General features: G+C 44.8%; 1 protein-coding gene across 1 annotated transcript in view; it reads left to right on the top strand.

Annotated features, from left to right (window-relative positions):
* The first annotated feature begins 536 nt into the window (after positions 1 to 536).
* The window catches only part of SRRM4 (serine/arginine repetitive matrix 4), a 178,830-nt gene continuing 157,191 nt past the window's right edge, over positions 537 to 22,175 (top strand). Inside the window, exon 1 of the mRNA XM_017879080.1 lies at positions 537 to 1,058. Within this exon, the coding sequence (XP_017734569.1) occupies positions 928 to 1,058 (131 nt within the window). The 5' untranslated portion in view covers positions 537 to 927. The remainder of the gene's footprint in view (positions 1,059 to 22,175) is intronic.

Below are 22,175 nucleotides of genomic sequence, written 5' to 3'. Positions count from 1 at the left end.
GGCACTTTCTGGGTGGTGAAGACCTCGCTAACCCCTGGCTCAAAGAGGAACGCAGGGGACCCTCTACCGGCCTAGGCCGTCTCTCCCAAAAGTGAGGGTCCCGGGGAGGCCAGCTGGGGTGGATAGATTAAGTTTTTTACCCCCTTCCCCCCGCCCCGCCTCTCCCCGGCAGAAGATCAGCTACAAGACTTGTGAAGGGGCTAGGGAGAAAGGTGGCCTGGCCCCAAGGGCACCCAAGAAAGGGCTGAGGAAGGCCGGCGATGATGGGAGAAGGAGGGGCCTGGGAAGCAGGATCTCCTGCCTGGCGCAGATTGGGGTGCCAGGATGGCTTCTCAGAGGGGTCAGCGCTGCAACTCGGTCGCTGCGGGGCCCTGGTGACAGGCGCACGCCCCGCCCTTTCTCCTCCCAAGACCTGCGGGCTTTTGTTATGCAGATGGCGGCAGGAGGCTGAGCCTGAGGAGGAGGGGGTTGGTGAGGAGGAGGAGAAACGGAGAGGGGGGAGGAAAGTGCAGCTTGCGCGACCAGCCTCCTCTTCCAACGTCACATTGTGCGAGAGACAAAACCCGGGCGCGCCGGAGCTCACACGCGCACGCACACACATCCGACCCCGTCGCCTATTCTCTCCTGGCGCTGCCCAGAAAGCCAGCCCTCCCTTCCCTTCTTGGGGCGCAGAGGCTCAGTCAGCTCAGAGCGCAGCCAGGAGCCGACCCAGAAGGGCGAAGAAAACCCGGCGGACGAGCTTCCTTTCTCTGCTGCCTGCCCGGACTGGGGCGTCCCATCCCCCGCCCTGAACTCCGATCTCTCCCACCCCACCCCTCTCTGGGTGTCAGCCGGACAGAGCCCGGAGCTAGGTGTCGCCCCCGTTTGGAATCCACGTTTCAGCACTTCGGACAGCGCCCCGGGCGCCCCGGCCCCTTTGGGTTGGCGATGGCGAGCGTTCAGCAAGGCGAGAAGCAGCTTTTTGAGAAGTTCTGGCGAGGAACCTTCAAAGCGGTAGCCACCCCCCGTCCCGAGAGCATCATTGTCGCCAGTATCACGGCCCGCAAGCCGCTGCCAAGGTAATGATCTCCTTCTTAAAAGGGGGGATCCCGAAGGTCCCCCTTTCTGGCCTGTGCCCTATAGCCCGGAGGGGTGGATGCAGGCAGTCGGGCCAGGGCGCCTGTCTTTTCCCGTCACTACTCGGCGGCTCCCGCTGAAACATGGGAACTCATTGCTTGTGTGAGGTGGAAGATGGTGAGAAGGGACAGGAATTCTTTGTGGGGGGAGCAACGCTCAACGGAACCCCGTAGCTCCTATTCAAGAGGTTTTGCTACCTGAGGGTGGGCGGTGCAGGTGGGGTACGACTTGACTGAAAAACTTTTCTTGGTGTCACAGAGTCCAGAGGGCAGGTGGGCCAAAGAATGGTGGATTTGAGGAGTTTGGGGGGTGTTGTACCAGAAAAGGAGAATTAAGCCAGCTCAAGCAGCGTTCAGAGATAGCACACATTTCCATCCTCGGCTCGGAAGCTAGCGAGCTTTGAACATTTTTGACAAAAGCCCATATGCTGTTGCCTCAAATACACCCAAAACAGCACCCTCCTCCACGCCTTTCTGGCGGCTGCTGCCGCTGCTGCTGAATTCTCTCCTCTTCAGCATCCAAAACCAAGACTCTGAGCTCAGGAGTCAGGGAGGAGACTTCCAAGATCGTGAAGATGATCTTGGAAGAGTTTTATTTTGTTTTCTTTTTTGTTTTTTTTTTCCAAAAAAAATCTGATTGCTTTGAATTCAGGGATGAGAACAGATCCTTGGATGGTGGTAGACATGGTGCTGATGGAAGAAAGAATAAGGGAAGAAATGAAAGAAAGAGGGGAACAGGAGGTGGGGTGAGAGGGAGACGAGGTTGGGGGGAAATAGAAGCATTCCAAGACAGAGAAAAATCCAATTCTTTTCATAAATCATCCAATTTAGAGGAGTTTGAGAATGAAAGGAAGAAGGCTGTGCCCTCTGTCAGGGAAAATCAAGGCAGTATGAAAACTCATCTTTTGCTGGTGTTGGATGACTGGTTTAGTGGGAGAAAGGAAAGAAGTTGACCAGGGGGACCACTTGGAGGATTTATTAATCCTGGCAGTCTGCATTAGGGAGCAGATTGAAAACATGTCTGCAAAAGTGATTCGGACAGACTGAATGTCTGTTCTGGCACAACTGATTCTGAACTTTCCAGTGGGTGTGAGGTGGAAGACGTATGGGGAATTACGCCTGAAGAATCAAAGCCAGACTGGAGAAGTTTTCCTCTTCACCGTCTTGTAGAGGATCACACAGTTTTTTAGAGAAATGGGTGTCCCGTTTTAGGAATGGGTGGACAAGCAACACAACAGGCCAGTAGCGTGTAGCAGGCTGCAAGCTGAAACAGCACCAGCCAGTGTTTGCAGATGGGAAGGAGGGGACACCCACCCACCCACTGACACAGGTTGGAGAAGGGGAACAACAATACCAAATGCCGTTAAAAGCTGATGCTTCTCTGCTTCGAAGGAGGTTCTTTGTATAGAGTTTTGACGTCAGTGGTTTTATCTTCCTGGGTTTCTGCTATCTATTCCACCTTTGGAATGTACCTACTGTTGGCTAATCAGGTGCTGCACTGGCCAAAGAAAATGCCCTTGTAGAAGGAACTAGAGGAAATTTCACTGGAAACTAGAAGTATGGCATTTAGTCCAGAGTCTTCCATCTATTTTAGGGGTCCGGGGAGAGGAAAGCGGATTCCTGGTGGTGTTTTGATTCAAGAAAGCACACCTAATGTCCACCTTGCTTGGTACTTTCCACTTTTGTCTGTCTGTCTGTTACTTTCCTGCCCTTTTCTTGATCATATTTGCAATCACATGAATGGCGCACAAGGTCTTTCAACCTTCATGCTTTCTGCAGCTTTTTGCTAATTCTAATGTAATCCTTCTGAGACTTTTATAATACTCCACTCCCCCTCTGCAACCAGTATCATTTCACTCTTGGTGCCTTTTCATGTTGTGGGTCTTCTTTGCCATAGAAACCACCCCTGGGGTGAAAGCCTGAGCCATAAGCCCTCGATTTATGTCATGCTAGGAGAATCCTGTGTAATACTTCTGTAATAGGCGTGGCCTCTCTGTAGAACAGATTCCAGTTTTATAGCTGTTACTCCTGGTTTGGGGTAGAGAGTGAGAAGGGAACATTTGTTTCCAAGTCCTCAGGAAAGGTTGGATTGGAGTTGTCTTTTAACAGACCAGATAAAACCTGAATCATCCCCATTCTCACCCAAGCCAGCCACATCCAGTGACATTCAATTTCCACTTCCTTTTCAACATTCTACACTTACTTAAGGGTGAAAGTACCATGTTTTCCAAAGCTGAGTTCTCAAGAGAAAAGAAGATAGAGGCATTGGCACAATATCAGCTGTGTTTTGGTGGCTTCCTCTAGAGGCAATCTGGGGACTTGGTCTCATCAGAAATGTTGTTTAGTTCCATAAGTCAAGCCCAGATCACAGTCGGCAGACCAGCACATGTAGCGGTCTGCAGGGGGATGGCAGAGAGTGAGTGGAGGAACCACTAGTCAGTCCTGTTGGTGACACACTTAATATTTATTTATAGATGAAGGCCACCCCCTTAAATAAACTTCCTCAGGATATTTTAAGTCTATCTCTGAAGGTAATTTAGCACCAGGATAGAAACATATATTCAATTCATTGATTTCATAGCAATATGCATACATCATGCAACTGCAATCCAAGCAACCCCCTGCTTAGTCTCTCTTTCTCCTCTCCCCCTCTGTGAGGCATACTTGGTGAGGCAATATCTTTATAATGTATCAAATTGCAACCAGATGTCTGCCTCAGATGTCAGAACAGTATAGCAGAGTGGGAAGCAGTATATCATAGTGGTTAAGAGCTCAGACTTGAGCATAAGACAACCTAGATTCATGTACTGGTTCTATCATTTACTAGCTGTGTATCCCTATCAAGTAGTTTACCACACTGAGCTTGAAAATAGAAATAATAACAGTAGCCCCTCAGAGAGCAGGTTGTAAGGATTGAGTTAGGTAAAGCTCTACCCCTGTGTGTGGTACATGGTGTTGTTTAGTAGACGTTGACTCTGGAACAAAGCTTATAGTGGCCAAAAGGAAAGCAACAACTCCTCATCACTGGGTTCTCCATGCCTACCCATGTCTCCCCCAAGTAATGCTGACAATTTTTATTGGGATTTCAACTCCTGATGGACAACTACATTCAGATGAAATTAACACACATGAGGCAGGGTAGAGAGTGGTCCCATAATCCTCGTCTCTGAGAAAAGGTTAGCTGCTTTCTGATCTGACTGTTTCAGTTAGGGAGTTGGGGATAATACATAATTATCCGGATTCAGAATTGAATGGTATAACATTTCCATGGAGCATTCTGTTGGTTTGTATAGAGAAGACCAGGTACTGTCAGTCTAAAGAAAGCTCAAACTCCTTGAAAAATCACAATTTTAATCCCACGGTTTCATCAAATCTACAGTGACTATGTGATTTATAGTTTATATCAAAATGTCTTTAAGAATGAAAGAGGGTGTCGTTAGTAATTATTCTAGGATGGAAGATCTAACAGAGATAATCCCAGGCAAACCAGGATGTAGAGTGGTCCTTGTCAAACTTTATCTACCAGCAGGGAGGGAACCAGCATGAATTGATAAGACATGTGAATCTCTAAAGTGTAGAGCGCCACCTCCCTTTTATCCCCACCCAAGAAGGGTGGTCATTTTGCCTGGCATTAACTTGATTCTCTTTCATAATTGCTTAGTCTAGAAAAGTTTGTACCTAAGAAGTTTCAGCTTGGCGAAAACCTAATGCTTAAGGCTAGATCAAACCACAATATGATTTCATATTACCATGTCGACAAATAGTAGCAGCTAAAGGCTTAATGAACATGTAAAAATCATTTGAAATTAGCATATCAATTGTTTGTGGATGCATGAGTGTTAGTAAAGGACTAGAAAAGAGATCCCCTTAAATAGAATGCACATTTTCCTTACAATTCTTTTAGCAAGCTATTAATTTTCTTCGAAAATCCTTTCTACGCAGAAGAGACCAGAAGCAGACTTCATCCCAGGCCCTGTCCAAAAGGCCATAAATTCCAAACTATTGGAGATTTTACTACATAAAGGGAAATTGTAAGGCAGGAAAAAAAATGCCTTTGAACCATTTAATTCAAGACTCCCCTTGGTGCCAAGAGATCAGTTAGCATGTTTGTGCTGACTTGATCACCAGGAGCAGAGTGAGGGGCTGTTGAGAGGCGATTTTCTGGCAGCAGCCTGTGGTTAAGAGCCAATGTACTGAGGGTCACAGAAAATGCTTGCCCTGGCAGTGAATGAGCGTTTTTCTCTAGGAAGGGAGTGTTATTGTTTGGGTCAAACCTTTCTCCTTTTGAAAGGCAAAATTTGTTGAATGGGATGCAGGGGTTGGTTGCAGGGGTCATTTCTGACATTCTGCTGTGTTCACCTGGCAAATGTGCTATCTTAGAGAAGCAGGATGTGGTAGATGTTCAGTGAATGTTGGATGCATTAATTAGATGAGTGTGCATGGTTCAAACCCAGCAACAGATTAGCTCTCTCCCCACCCCACCTCCAATTCTGAGACACTGAGGCTTCTGATCAATGCAACTTGAAAGACACACACACTGCAAATAGATTTGACTCTCCCTGGTGTCAGAATGAGGTTCCCTAGATAGAGACATCTGTCTGGCTGGGCAAGTAGACATGTTAACCAGTACGGGGGCAGGAGGTTGGACTAAATGCCACTTGGATGTGCTTTCCAGGCCTGTGAGTCTCCACTACCTCCACCCCTGCTCCAGGCCACCAAAAAAAGGGAACATCCCTAAAACCCTAACTCCTTTAATAGGGAAGGAAGCCTGGGTCATGTGCCTTCTTCTCCACGAACACTTCAGGTGTGCGGCAGAAGCACAATACATTAAAAAAAAAAATCCTATTTTTTTTTTCAGAGTGGCTGGATTTACCTTCCTGTGAAGTGGAAGAATTCACAGGGGCTTAGCAAAACTAGAGCCCTTTAATTGCTTGTTCTTAAGACTTTCGCTGAAGTGTGATATGAAGAATGATGAAGAGTTTGAACTCTGAAGCCAAATCTATCCAGGCTCAAATCTTTCTTTGCTACGTGCAAACTGCACAACCTGCTAGTCACTTCACCTCTTTGTGTCTCAGCCTCCCCACCTGTGAAATACTCCTCTATTGGGGTTGTAGTGAGGAGTGAATGAGATAATTTATGTAAAGAGCATGGCACTGTGCCTGATACAAACCCAGATCTCCATAAAGCAGATGCCCTTGTGTACTATGCCAGGGGTTACCCAACGAGATGCAGAGAGGGGGGATGCTAAAGCCTCTTACTACCTGAGCTGTGCTTGTTCAGTAGTGATGCTTGGGTTCTGTGGACTGGACTCCTGAGCACTCCAGTGCTCTGTATTCACTTTTAAATGTGGTTTTGGTGCTCCCTAAAGAGCCACTGGAGATTGGTAGAGCTGTTTAAAACATTTGACAGACCCCAAGGGCACACTAATCAGAGGAAGTGTTTTATTTTATTGGCTGCAAATGCTTACAGGCTATGAGACTTGGCAAGCAGCTTGACCTTCTCAATCTCAGTTTTCTCATCCGTAAAATGGGGCTAATAATAGCAGCTCCCTCCAAGAGCTGCTGTGAGGACTGGATGAGCTAATTTATGGAAAGTGCTACTTGGCACCCAGTCAGGGCTCCATCAGTGTTGGCTCTTGCTATTAATAATAAATGATAGGTTTTTTGATTACTATTTGCCAGGCTCATTGGGGAGAAAAATGTTGAATGTCCTCCTGTGAGAGCCTCAGAGTTTAATTGCAAAGGTAGATACAACGTAAGTACATATTTCATAAGGCAGATAGTCTTCTTAGGTTTTAAAATTTGTTTTTACACAGTAACTGCATATATTTGGGGGGTACGTAGTGATGTTGTGATACATATAATGTACAGTGATCAGCTCAGTGTAATTAACATATCCATCATCTCAAACATTTATAATTTCTTTTATTAGAAACATTCAGTATTTTCCTTCTAGCTATTTGAAACTGTAAAACATACTACTGTCTTAAGTACGATAATGTAGAGAGAAATAAAGACAGAAGAATGTAAAAAAAAAAAAAAAAACAGCGGAGGGAGAGACGCTTAATGAAGCTTGGAGTCCCTTGCTTATAGTCACACAGTTATTTTTAGTTATCTGATCTGCAAAATGGGGATGATTCCATTTCATCAACTTTATCTACAAATGCAGGGGATGATCAGAAAAAATCAGACTTTGCCCCCAGCAGGGTCCCGAAGACCATTTCTTTTCCCAGGAGAAAAAGCAGGCTAAACTCTCTGAGAGGAACATTAACTGCTAGGGAATAGTCAATGCTAGTGGAGGGGAGCCGTGGAAGGGAGCTGCTCATATAATATAAATTTTCCAGCTCAAGGATGCAGTCTCTGGCATGGGCTATTAGCCTTCTTGTCCTTCATGGACTAGCTCTGGCTAATAGGAAATCCAGTCTGCATTCCACGAACAACCACCAGTGATGGGGAGATTATAGCGAGCCTGCAACTGTTGAAGATAAAATTAATCACAGGGGAATGAATACACAAAGTGCAAGAAGCTGCACATTGGCTAAAAAAAAATTAAGTTGTACTTTCATTCATTTATTCAGTCATTCAACATTTTTATTGAACCACTACTCAACGTAACAGTGAACGAACATGGGAACTCCCTATTCCCATGGAGGAGAAAGACAATGAATGAAGAACCAAATAAATAAATGAGAGCTGGTGGTAATGCATTCTGTAAAGAAGAATAAAGCCAAGGAAAGGAATAGAGGGTAAGGGAAGGAGCTGCTTTGTTGGACAGCATGATCAGGGACCTGAATGAAGAGGTGAGCAGTGAGGATAAGTGAGAGAAAATTGTTTGAGGCAGAGGGAACAGCAAGTGCAAAGGTCCTGAGGTAGAAGGATGTTTGGTGTATTTGAAAAATAGCAAGCAGGTCAGTGTGGCTGGAGCAGAGTGAGTGAATGGGAGAGTGACAGAAGAGGATTCCTAGGATGCAGGCAGAAAACAGATCAAGTGGGACCTTGTAAGCCAGTTTAGGAAATTCCGAGGTCCTACGCTGGGGGCAGGAGGTGGTCCCAGGGGGGTTCTTGCCTTAGGCAGAGTTCCAGGTCTGATCTGCTTCTCTTGACTCCTCTTTCCTGACTCTGATGCAGCCAGTGATGACTTTGAACAGCAGTATCAGAAGCATGGCTGGGCCCTTCCATGTGTTATGGACAAGCATGAAATTTACAGTCTCTTTGACTGTGATCAATCAGATCAGGAAACTTTAAAGACACTGTTTAGACTTCCAAATAGCAGTGACAGATTTTGTTCCCACAGTGCAAGGGTTTGGTCTCTCATATTCATGCATGCAAACCTAGACTATCCCTTGTACCCAGTAGCCCCCTCCACTGCACACTCTTGAAGCCACAGTCTGCTCTTTCTCTCTCTCTCTCCCTCTGTGTATCTCTCCCCGGCACCCATCTCCCTACACCTTCCAGCCCTCCACTCCATTTGAAATTTTGCTGAGGGAGCTCCCTTATGCTACAGCCAGTGTGTGGAGCTCCGTGAAATAAAACACTGAATTAAGATGTCATAGAGACAAAGCCAAAACAAATACAGGAACAATGCTGAACCCTAAAACAGTCATTAAGTAATTCATGTCTACATGTGTCTGTTCAAAACAAATATTAAGATCTTCCGGACGCAAATATTTCTCATTCGGAGAATCCCCTGGTTGCTGGATTCCCAGAGCTTAGATACCGCTGTCGGACAGCTTTGCTGAGTACAAACACCAACAGATCACTGTTCTCTGGCTTCATTAAAAGTTAAGCTTAGGCAACTGAGCAGGAATTTAGAAGACAGTTGCCACTTCTGCAGAAAGAAAGGTGCCATTTGGGCCTGAAGCGTGCATCCTCATGGTATGTGTGCATGCTCACTTGTGGTGGGAATGTGTGTGCTGAGAGCCTGGTGTTACTACGTGCCTCGCCCTGTGCTGAACACATTTCATCTCTTATCCAGTTCTATCCTTATAATAATTCCAGAATAGAGGTGTCTTCAAGACCCTATTTTACAGATGAGAAAACGGAGGCTCTCAGAGTAGACATGACCTGCTCACGGACACATGGCTGGTAAGAGTCAGAACTGGAATGAGAACCAGAGCTCTTAACCAACATGTTTATAGGATAAGACACTTTGCAGAGGAGGGAAAAATGATATGAGAGAGGGGAGGTAAGCCCTGGGAATCCAGCAACCAGAGGAGTCTCTAGACGAGAAACCTTTGCATCCAGAGGATCTTGCTATTTGTTTTGAACAGACACATGTAGATGTGAATTGCTTAATGACTGTGTCAGGCTTCGGCATTGTTCTATTTGGTTCAGCTTTGTCTCTACGTCATCTTAATTCAGTGTGTGCCCACGATCACACGGTGTATAAGGGATGAAAGCAGGAGCTGAATTCAGGTCCGTCTGATTGCAGGTATATTCTTCTTTCCTGGCTGGACTTCCTGCCACTGTGGTTTGGGTTTTAAGGTTGGGGGTGTTTTTGTTTTGTTTTGCTCATCTTATTTTACGTTCAATCAGCTTAGGTGATTGCCATTGTTATAATCCCATCTCATACCACCTGCAGCAATACTGCTTTCCTCTCTCCTTGCCCATGTTATCCGTTATCCACATAGACCCAGAAGAACCTCTTTGAAAAGCACATCAGACCATGTAAGCCCTCTCTCACTCCATCTAAAGCCCTCTACCACTTTCTCATGTTTGTGTTTTTTTGGTTTGTTTTTGTTTTGAGACAGAGTCTTGCTCTGTCGCCCAGGCTGGAGTGTAGTGGTATGAACTCAGCTCACTGCAATCTCTGCCTCCCAGGTTCAAGGAATTCTCCTGCCTCAGCCTCCCAAGTAGCTGGGATTACAGGCGCCCATCACCGCATCCAGCTAATTTTTGTGTTTCTTTTTTTTAGTAGAGAGAGTGTTTCACCATGTCGGTCAGGCTGATCTTGAACTCCTGACCTCAGGTGATCCACCCTCCTCAACCTCCCAAAGTACTGAGATTACAGACGTGAGCCACCATGCCTGGCCCCATGTTTAAGTATACAGAGCCAGCTCCCTGCCATGGCCTCTAGCCTCTTCATGGTCCAGCTCCTGCCCACCTCCCTGAGACCATTTCTAAAATGCCACCTCTCACTTCCTCTGGTTTAGTTGTATCTTACTCCTTTTAGTTACTCACATTTCCCAGACTCCTTCCTGCCATGGAGCCTTTGCACATGCTGCTAGGAAAGCTCTTCCTCTCCCCTGGTGCCTGATTTATACCTACTCCACTTTCCCGAGCTCAGAGCAAATGCTATTTCTTTGGGGATCCTTCCACAATGCTGCATTCGAAGTCATACCCCTCATTACAGACATTATTTTCTTATCACCGTTTTCAACATGTTTGTAATTGTATGTGGACTTGGGTGATCATTGGCTAAAGCATGCTTCTCCTAACGGTTGAGGCATCATGAGGAGAGGGACTGTGACTATGAGCTCCTTGCTGAATGAATCTCTTTCCCCAGAGACACCACAGGGGCCAAACACATGTTGGTGGAATGCATGAACTGTAGCACTTTCCTCTCAAATCACTTTCGCACCTAATAGTCCGAACCATATGGAATTGCCAGTATTCAAAACCAGCAATGTTATTTCCTCTGATTCATAGGAGAATTGTTTGAACCACTGGGGCTGGGGACCGTGCCTGTCTCATTCCTTGTGGTATCCCAGCACCTAGTACAGTGGCTCAAGGTTGGTAATCTTTAAATATTTGTTGAATAAATTGTTAATGAGGACAATACAACCATAAGCACACTGTACAGATGAGAAAACTCAGAGACCTACAGAGGTGTAGTATTAGAATCGTAGAACTAACAGGACCTTAGGGATCACCCAATCTCATTTTACACGTGGAGGGCTGAGGGATAGGTTTGATAACATGCTTAATATATTGGAACCATAGCGTGCATGTGTAATTTGTAAACAAATACACATATATTGGGGTTTTGTTCTCAGCATTTCTCACTGAGAGAGATATGAGATAAAAGAAACTTTGGGGTCCATTGATCTAATTCAGCTCCTTTTAGCAGAAAGCAACACGAAGCCTGCAAAAAGAGAGATATTTGCCTAAGGTCTGTAGCCTGTAGGTAAGCTCTGGGTTCAGAGAAGTGATGTTTGCCCAGCGTCAGGGCTCTTGTTTGAACTTCTCTGTTGCGACCAGGTGATCAGACACTGGTTCTCTCTGGTGACCCCACCCACGCTGTGAGACATGACATCCCTCCCCCTCAGGGTCTCCTGCAGCACCTGCTGCCCACCCACTAGTCTGGGGATCCTGTCCATCCGCACCCAGCCTGTGCCTAGCAGAGCAGGTGAGCAGCTCTGGGTGTTTCTGGAATCAGATTTCAGAGCTTCCAGCTGATAAGGGGCTTAAGGGGCTTTTGTTTGGCCAGTGTTTTGCCCCAGCCTCCTGTCCACAGCCAGGTGGCAGGTGATTCTGGGACCCAGCCCACACCTGGAAGGGGTAGGTATCTGAGCAGTGGTGCAGGATTTATCATATGGATGGTTGTTTGCTGCAGAAATGAGAGGCCATCATCATTATAGCACCTTTCAATGGTCAGTTCTCTATAAATCCTCATTGCCTCACTGTGGCACTTAGTCTACCGTCAGGATGAGAGGGCAGCCGGAGGGGACCTTCAGAATTCAAATATAGCATCTTCATTTGATAGATGGGGAGACTGAGGCACAGAAAGAGCACAGGGCATTCCACATTGCATCAGAAAATTAGTGCCAAAGCTGTAGCTAAAATATGGGCTGCTTGGCACCCAGTCCCAAGACACCACACTGCTCAGAGTTCCCTGGGGAAACAAGACAGAAAAATCAATGTATTCACATTTTACAAACGGACTAATGAGGCTCAGAGATGTGAAATGATTTTCCTAAAGTCACACCATGAAATAATGATATATCATTATTATTGTCACTGTTAAACAGTTACTATTGATCTTGCTTGATCCTCAGTAAGTACCAGTGTTATGTCCATTTTAAAGACGAAGAAACTGAGGCTTAAGTTCTTATAAAGACCTGGAATAAGCTCCAGATCTCTTGAATCCAAGTTCAGTGCCCTCGTGCCACTGTGGGGCAAGATTTCTGACCCCCAAGAGGTTGTGCACTGAGCGGGGATCACCAGGCAAGGGTGGGAACAGTGTGACTATCTTTAATCACTGACCCAGGCTGCGCTGCCTTAAGCAATCCCATTCAATCCCTCTCATTTCTGTTCACCCACAGAGTGTGCCAGCATCATGCCTTCTTCAACTGCTCTCTATATACTGTATCTTTTTCCTGCATGGAGAGTCTCTTAGAATGACATTCCTCTTAATGGCCTCGGGGGCATGGAGGGATTGGAGTGGACCCCCAAAATCGAAAGGGGAACCCAGAGATCAGTAGCCTTAGGAAGAAACACCATGTACCCCATTATGGAAGGGACAAGACTGAGGCAGAACAGGCCCCAAACTGCAGAGGGAAGAGTGCATGCGGGTCAGAAAACCTTCTTTCCATGGTGGGTCCTGGTTGTATGTGGCCCCCAAAGAAAAGACGCCTTGACAGCTAGAAGAAGTAGGGGTGGCCTCAAGATTACTATAGCTCAACCCTCCCTAACTCTTCATTTTACAGAAGGAACCCGGCACAGAGTAGTCAAGTCACTTGCCTAAAGTCTCACAAGCAATCAATGGCATTGACAATAGGTTCATTGTAGGGCACTTGTGGGTTTTTGGAAAGAGAAAAACTAGTATGATTGCTTTCTGCTGGGTGCTGTAACATACGCCTGCAGCCTCAGCTACTCGAGAGGTTGACGCAGGAGGATCCATCCCTTGAGCCCAGGAGTTCTGGGCTGAAGTGTGCTATGCCAATGGGGTGTCTGCACTAAGTTTGGCATCAATATGGTGACCTCCCAGGAACTGGAAACCACCAGGTTGCCTAAGGGAGGGTAAATCAGCCTAGGTCAGAAACAGCAGATCTAAACTCCCAGGCTAATCAGTAGTGGGATCGTGCCTGTGAATAGCTACTGCATTCCAGCCTGGGCAACATAGCAAGACCCTAACTCTAAAAAATATAGTAAAAATAAATAAAAAATAAAAACGATTGCTTTTCACTGACCACTCCTATCCATACCCCAGAATACCGGCTGTTCCACCTTGGTTCTATAGCATTTATGTCCTTTTAACAAATCAGCTCTCAGACTGTCCCCACATGGTGGTTTGAATGCAGGAGCTAGAGGCTATGATCTAAGTGCTCCTAGATGCTTTCAATGTTTTCCAGGGAAGCTCAGGCTGAGGCTTCCACCACAGAGACTCCCAGCTTGCGACTTGGGCAAGATGCCATTTCAACCATCTCGATGTTTACTATCCTTACTCCAGTTCTTAAAAGCCTTTTGCCTTTCCCCTCCCTGGAAAATAGTGTGCCCTGCATTCCCACCCCTCCTAATCCTCCAACCTAAGGAAAGCATCAACTCCCAGTCACCAAGCAAATGTTAGTTCTGACGCATGCCAAAGGAGGGGTGTTGTGTAGTTAGAAGAGTTCTGGCTTTGCAGGTAATGTGCTTGGGCTTGAATTCTACTCCATTACCTAGTAGCCGTGTGATCTTCGGCAAATCCCTTCACTACCCTGAGCCTCAGTGCCCTCTTCTGCAGTATGGGGACAAAATTCTTAACTCGAGTGGTTGCTGGTTCCTGGTATGACTGAGTATTTGCAATGGTTGCCTTTGGCCATTCAGGCTCATGTTCAAAAGCGAGTCAGTTTGATGGTGGTGGTGGAGTGAGAAAAGACACTGGGATTACACCCCTGATCAAGAAGGCTAAACCTCACAGTTCATGGGTTCCATTCTCTGTTATGCAGATGGGGAGAAAGCCTCAGAGAGGGAAAGGCATTTGCCCAAAGTCGTATAGTGAATGGGAATCCGGGTCTCCTCACCCCTAGAGTTCACTTCTCTGCCTCGGTGACCTCATAAATGTCAATTTTTCAACTTCTTCATCTGTCAAAAGGATTAATAATAGTTACTAATAACAGTTTCTGACTACTTACTATATACCCAGCACTGAGAAAAGTGCTTTTTCTGCAATATGTCACTTAATCTGCTCAACCACCTTTTGAGGTAGATACTGTGACAATATCCATTTTGTAGATGAGAAAATTAAGGATCAGAGAGGTAAGTGATTTGTCTAACTTACACAACTACGTAATGTCAGAGCCAGAATTTGAATCCTGTGCTGCTAACTCTCACTAACTCTTACTGGGAACACCTGTTCTACCAATCTCCTGAGATAAGAGAGATGAGAAAACTTAGGAGCACCATATGGAAACTGGGAAATTCTTGACAAGCTGTTTATATCTTCCAATATGTGGCTCCATTCTGCTCCATCCCAGTGCCACAGTGGCACATCAGAGAGAATGTGGCTCAGTATGTCTGTCCACTTGCACTGCCCTATAGTTCTATTTTTGGAACTTGCCAGTTTGATGCTACATTAATGTAGAAGCCTTTCTGGAAATAAGTTTCTCTAGGAATGAGAAAAAGACAAGGAGAATAAGTGTTTCTTGAGTGAGAAATTTGGGACTTCTAATTGCAGTGCTTACCCCAGGCTGACCCAGTTAGGTGCAGCCATTATGCAATCATGGTTATTCTTCAGATGCACAATACTTTATGTTTGCTGAGAACTTGATTCATGCATCTACCCATCCGCCCATCCATTTATCATGCATTTACTCATCATCTATTCCTGCATCCATTTGTTTATCCACCACCACCTATTCATCCATCCATCCACCCTTTATCCATCCATCAGTCAAGCAACAATGCAACAATTGAGGCATTTATTATTTCATTCACCCATCCATCCATTTTCCAACGTCTTGTCTCTTCATCCATTCTACAACTATTTTCTTTTTCCTTTTCCCATTCATCTACCCGTCCATCTACCCATCCATCCACCTCTGCATCCAACCAACATTTATGGAGCATCTAATTTGTGCCTTTCTTCACCATTTCCCCGCCTTTATGGTAAAGTTAGATTTATTCATTTCATTCAACTGACAGTAGAAACTAACTACCAGCTCAAATTATTTTTTTCAAGACCACACAGGGATAAAGTTAAACCTGATCTTGCAGTCCTAGTTATCTCCAAAACACCTATAAAACATTGTGGGCCCAAAGAACCACAGGAATCTTGGGTTTGTTTTTCTTCTCTGAGGTCTTTTGCTGTGCATATTTAAATAATCATGCATATTCATTTATATCAGAAACAAAGGATCACAACAAATGCTGTGACCCTTTTCACTTGTGCAAAAGATTTCATATATGCAAAGCACAAAAAATAAAATTTTCTGTATTCTCAACTTGCTTTCATTTAGGTATGGGAGACATGTTTATGAATAGTGACTGGAAAGCAGGGCAGGAGTTAATAGTATCAAAAAAGAAAATTAAGGCCTAGGCAGGTAAAGTGACTTGCCCAAGGTCATAAAAGTTAATATAAATGCTGTGTAATTGAAAATAACTTCAATTCCTAAACTAAGCTCTCTGTTAGGCAATTTATAGACAGATTTCACTGAATCCTCACCCCAACTCTATGTAATAGGTATCATTGTCTCCATTTTAGGGATGGTAGATGTGAGACTCAGACAGTCTAAGCAACTTGGTCAAGGTTATCACTTTGTAAGGGTCAGAGTTAGCACAGGCATGCTTGCTTCCACAGTTTTCTCTTTCATAAAACTTTTCCCAGAGTCAAGATATGGAGTAGAAAATGTCACCTGTGAGGCCCAACTGTTCTCCTACTTCTGAGTTTCTAGGTGATTACTTCAGTGCAAGTCCATTCCAAGACGGGTTCAGATAGAGGAGGAAGGTTCTGCACAGAGATGAGGTGGACCTCAAGGGGCTGAATGGGGCAGTGGTGGAGTAGCGATGATCCCAGCCTGCACTGGGCAATCACTCAGAAGAATCAACCAGCCAGGAGGTGTCTTCTCAGCAAGAAGGTTATCCATAAAGAGGAAAAACCCTTCAAGACAAGGAAACAAGAGATATAGTTAACCATATGTGCTCTTGATCACAGCTCAACTCAAAGATGGCACCCCAGGGGGCATGAACTGAGTCGCTGGAAATGAGGAAGGTGTTGGGAGGAGTGGGGTAAACATTCTCTAAGCACCAGATTTGGTAGGGATTTCCATTTCTTTATACTCATTTGTGGAGTGATTGAAAAGAGCCTTGTAATGTAAAGGAGAACACAAGCCCAGTGAGGTTGTTTTATTTACCCAGGGCTGCCCAACTTGGCAGAGCTCTGACTGTTGGCCATCAGTCCACACACGTTACTGTGGAAGCGTCAATCATCCCTGCCATGTGGCACCTTTCTGGTCTTATGGGTCTCTCTCTCTCTCTCTCTCTCTCTCTCTCTCTCTCTCTCTCTCCCTTCTCTCTAGCCTGGAGGCAATCTCTTTCTATTCTGAAGAAATCTTTCTTCCTTTGTGTTTCTTCATGATTCTCTCCTCAGTCCATAAATCCCTTCCCCTAAGGGCTTTGACTTTTCCAAAAAGCAAAAGTGAAAACACTCTCATATTCTTTCTGTTTTCAGCCTGACACATGCCTCCCTGAGGCAATAAGAGTAGAACTCATGGCCTGCTTAAATGGTGAAAAAGAAAAGGGGAAAATATAGGGAGAGGAAAAAAAAATCCACATAGATCAAGGTCTCAAAATATTGTTCCATTGCACATGCAACCTCTCCTTTAAGCTGCTTAAGCTTCTGAGGTGCATACTGTCATTATCTCCAGTTTTCAGAGGAGGAAGCTGAAGTGTGGGGACATTATGTGTCTTCTCCAAGGTGACACAGCTAGGAAGTGGATCCAGGATTCAAACTCAGGCTTGTAAGGCACTAATTGTCAAGTTTTTAACTACCACATCCTACTGACACACTACCTGTGTGGAAAAAATATGTATCAAAACTATTCCCTAAGGAAAATTGACTTGCCCAAGATTGTTTGGCAAGTCAGTAGAATGGGAACCAAGCTTGCTGGTCAGAGGCACATCCATCAGGATCTACATTTAATGGACACTATCTGCATACATCTTGGTCTAAGGGTCACGTAGCTTGGTCTCTGAGGAGGCTACATTCAACAACCAAAAAAAAAAAAAAATGTTCAGAAAGGGAAGAGATATTTCTTAGAGTGCCAGCCAAGCTCCAGAACTGTGCAACTGAGTGGATAAGAGCAATATGGCAAAAAAAAAAAATCACAAAGTGTCAACATCTCTAACTAATTGGTAGTGGTTGTCTGGAGCACTGTGTTGAAATGGACTCTAGGGCTATATCTGAGATCAGTAGCAAAGAGTGCTTGGATCAATTAGTAATGTCTGTCATTCTTGCAGGAATGGGAGGTTGTAGCATGCATACTATGTATTTATCTTTCCTGCACCTGGAAGGGGATGCTACAGCTTTTGGAAGAATCAGATCAAGTGCTAACTATTGAACATTTACTACACTGTTGGTGCCATGCTCATCACATTCACTATTTCATTTAATGTTATCACTGGATTCCCTCTCCTGACACATTTTGCAAAGGAGAAAACAGAATGTCAGAAAGGTGAAGTTACTTGCCCAAGGCTAAAGAAGCTGGTCCATGGCTAACCAGCTATGATAATTACTATGCAATACATAAACAGTTAGGTTGATCAATAGAAATGTCAATAGAGAAACAATCCCAGAACCTGTTAATTGGTGTTTGAATGTATATCTTTGGCCAGAGGGCTTTGGCTTGTTTATCTCTCTATTCCCAGTGACTAGCACAGCGCTCTGGACACAAGTGATGCCCAATTCATATTTATTTAGAACTGTCAACAGACACTGCGCAAGACAGTGGTTTGGAGTGTAAAGAGATTTTGTTATGCATATAATGGAAAAGTGTCTAGTTTAAGGCTGGGCATGACTAAGTACACAATAAATATTTGTATAATCCAAGAGTGATAGAGGAGTTGGCTACTGGGTGGGATCAGGAAGACAAAATGAAGACAATCTTGGTGAAGACAGGACAAAGGTATTCTTTATCCTATCTGGAAGGATGTGAGGGGCCCAAGAACCAGCCCCCACACTGCTGATTGCTAGGATACCAAGCGATGCAGGCACATTTCATGATACCATCAGGCAAGTCCAGGAGGGAGAGTCCTGCACCTGGGGAGCTATTTCTGGCCATGTGTTCTGCCAGCAGTGTGCTGGGAGGCTGCAGGAGCCGGATCTGCTGCTGGGGCTCTGGAACTCAGTCAGGACAATGCCAGCTTTGTCTTGCCAGGGGCACGTGAATGTCATGGCAGGAGGGGAAGGCAGCAGGGAGGGGTGGCCTCAGGGAGCCCAATCTTATTCCACCACATCTTTTCCCAGCTGTGTCCCGCCTGTGTTAAGTTTGAGGGTGATTTATGTTATCTGCAGCATTGGCATATTGCATTTTAAAGAGTCTCAAATTATGAAATCACTGTGAGATTGGAAGAATTATTTTTTTTTCCATTTCATAGATGAAACAACTAAAACTAACACAGTTATTTATAATAACAACAGTAACAACAGTGTATGTTAGGCATTATACTAAGCATTTCGTATGCTGTAACTTATTAAAGCCTTAGAATGCCCTGTAAGACAGGGAATATTCTTATAGCTATTCTGCAGCTGAGGAAATTAAAGCTCAGAGAGGTCAAAACTTTATCAAATCCAGTCCCATCTGATTCCAGAGCCCACAGTCTATGCTACCTCTGTGTCAATCAACTAATTCACTTGTTAATTAATACTTTGCATGTATATAGTGTTTTAAATTTCCCAAACACTTTATGTATATTTGTGCCTTAGAGTGGTGCTCTAATACTAGGCACTAAGTAGAGCAAGTACTGTGTTTTGTTCACATCCTTTGACACATCAAAAATAATGCCAGGAGCTGGGAAGGTACTTACTGCTCTGCACTGTACTTTGTACAGACACATGATATTTTGTATTTTGTACAGAACACATTACACAATGTGATACTTTGTACAGTACAGCAAAGTAACCCCTGTAGTATACTATATTTCACTTCGCCAAGCCTCAACTTTGTCATCTATAAAATGGGGAAAATAACTTTTTCCCAAGGCCTGTGACCACTGGAGATGATAAATGGGAAAAGTGCCCAGCACACCTCACACATCAAAGGAATGCAATACGCTGTAGCTGCCAGCCACACACCTCGGAGTCGTTTTACAGAAGTGAGCAAATATTTCTCTTGCTGAAGTGAACAAGGTGACTGGCTAAAATAAGCCTACTCATCTGTAACTGAGGCATAACACAAGTTTATTCTTAGCATCCCCTTTGCACTCCCAGTCTCTGGAAAAGAAGGGACTCAGATCAAGGAGCCGTGAACTTTCCAATACATTTGACACCAGTGGACCCTGTGTTTCTTGTGACTGGCCGTGTACTAAAGACCTCAGTGTTCTTGGTCTCCATTTAGGCAAGGTCAGACCAGAGCTTTAGTCAGAGTTGGTTTAAACTATTTCCAGGTGCAAGAGGCATCTCTGGGAAAAGAGGCAAAAGGGACAGAAAAAATATGTTTACCATCGGAACATAGATTTTGTGAGTACAAGTCATCTAGCCATGCACAGCCCTGTCCTTGGGCTATAATTATATTCGTTCTGAGTTTTCTCAAGAAACAGCTAGAAAGGGAGGCATTCTGCCAGAGCCTAACCTAAATGGAAGCTTATCACTCGTGGTCATGGGATCATTTGGCCAATGGGGGAACCTGGGAGGTAGGTGAGGATTTCCTTTCATTTCCTCTCCTCTTTCCCATGAATTGCTCAGACCAGCACCATTTTTCTGCTAAGGAAAGTGGTCTCTGGCCATGAGGAAGTGTCTATTGTCTGCACACGCCATTTGGGCTCAAAGAATAAGCAGAATAGCACCATGTCAGATTGTTATCAAAAGGCCATTAAATGAGGATGGTATAGTTAGGGTAGGCAAGATTAGCAGCTAAAGCAGTTGAGCTCTGGGATCTCAGTGGCTTCATTGAGACATTCATTTCTTGCTCTTGCTCTTGTTTTAGTCCTTCCTATGTTAGTTGAAGGAGAGATTGCTTCTCTTGGCATACAGGGACCCACCCTTATGGCATGACTTCAAAGTTATGTGATGTGGTGGTACAGCTAGAAGATGAGGAAAGTGAACAAAGTGGGAGAGGTCTCACCTACTCTTGACTGCCTCTGCTGGAAGTGACTCAACACTCCTCTTTAAATTTCATTGGTGAAAGCTTGTCACAAGGTCCCCTGGGTGCTAACTGGGAAGGGCAGTCTCATAGCATGTCTGAGTGGGAAGGGAAGGAAGTTTAGTACCAACCTCTCTCAAGGAAGGAATTGCCTTTCAGGCCAGGAATCACATATTAAGGTGAGCATCTCAGGCTTCTCTGAGAAGTTATTTCTCTGTATGAGTGGAAGAGGGCAGGAAAAATAACAGTTACTATTTATTGAACAATTGCTAAGAATCAGGCACTATGTTAAAATTTCCCAAGCCTTACTATGTTTCATATATAAACCCTGTCATGCATGTATTGTTATTTCTATATTATAGATAAGGAAAACCCCCATGAGAGAAAGTAACTTGATCAGCATCACACAGCTAGGTGGGAGTAGTGGCTTATGCCTGTAATCCCAGCACTTTGGGAGGGCGAGGCAGGCAGATTGCTTGAGCCCAGGAACTTGAAACCAGCCTGGGCAACATGGCAAAACCCCACCTCTATAAAATAAGCAAAAATTAACCAGGTGTAATGGCTCATGTCTGTAGTTCCAGCTACCTGGGAGGCTGAGATAGGAGGATCCCTTGGGATCCTGGGAGGTGGAGGTTGCAGTGAGCTGTGATCACACGACTCCACTCCAGCCTGGGTGACAGAGTGAGACCCTGTCTAAAAAAAAAAAAAAAAAAAAAAAAAAAAAAATCACACAGCTAGAAAATGCTGGAGCCTTGATCTACTCTGATTCTGATTGTAGGTCTGATTCTATAGCCTGTGTTCTTGCTCATTAGACCACACTGCCTACGTGAAATACAGCTTTCATTGTGGCCCTGAGGGATTAAACATGATGATAGACGAAGTGCTTAGCCCAGTTGCCTGACATGCCATTAGTCCTCATTAGATGCTGATTACGAAAAGAAAACAAACCAAAACAAACAAAAACAAAAATTCAGGTTTCTCTTTAATCTTTGAGGAGTTATCTGCTCTGATGGTTTTTTCCCTTGTAAACTGGTATCCCATTTATTCATTTGCACATTGAGCTAATGTATCTACTGAACGTGTTCTATGGGCTTATAGTGCTAGGCACTTGGTTTGTGAAGATGAGCCAGATGCGGTCCCTCCGCCCAAAGAGCAGAGTGAGGGTGTGGGATGGAATCATTCTCTCCAAATTCTTCTGGATTCTGAGAAATGGCACGGGGGTTGTCAGAAACCTGGGGTCTGATTGGACAGTTGGGACAGGATGAAAATCTAATTGATTAGAAGTGTTTATTTTTCATTTGTGGGGCAAACCAAGTAAGAAGGCAGATAAAAGGAACTGTAATATTTTTATTTAGTCCTCTCCAGAAAGATTTTCCTGTCTGATACCGCCTTATCTCTATCCAACTTAGGGCCACAATAGACACCATTACAGTTCTCAGTTATCCTATGTACCGTGTTTGGTGCAGGACTAACATATGATACTAGGAGAGCCAATCTCAGCCCTTCCCTGGGGCTAAGTACAGAGGAGAGTGACTAGCACTAGGCTCTGGTGGTGACAAAGACCATGCTGGACAGGAAGGATCACAGTAACACCCAGTATCTATTAGGCATCTACACTAAGGCCAGTGTTTACACCATGCTGCTGAACGCTGCATTTGAATGAAATTGCTTTAACCTCACAACCACCCTTCAAGGCAGGTACCTTTTCATTATCCTTATTTTACAGTTGAGAAACCTGGAGCTCAGAGGGGTGACAACACTCATTCAAGGTCCCACAACTAGTAAGCGATCAAGCAGGGGTTTGAATCCCACACCGTGTGCTCACAGTCACCATACCATACTGC

Source organism: Rhinopithecus bieti, unplaced genomic scaffold (genome assembly GCF_001698545.2).
Source record: "Rhinopithecus bieti isolate Rb0 unplaced genomic scaffold, ASM169854v2 scaffold_11938, whole genome shotgun sequence".
Lineage (NCBI taxonomy): Eukaryota > Metazoa > Chordata > Mammalia > Primates > Cercopithecidae > Rhinopithecus > Rhinopithecus bieti.
The sequence above is the reverse complement of the archived record's forward strand: the minus strand, read 5'-3'. Positions and strand labels throughout refer to the sequence as shown.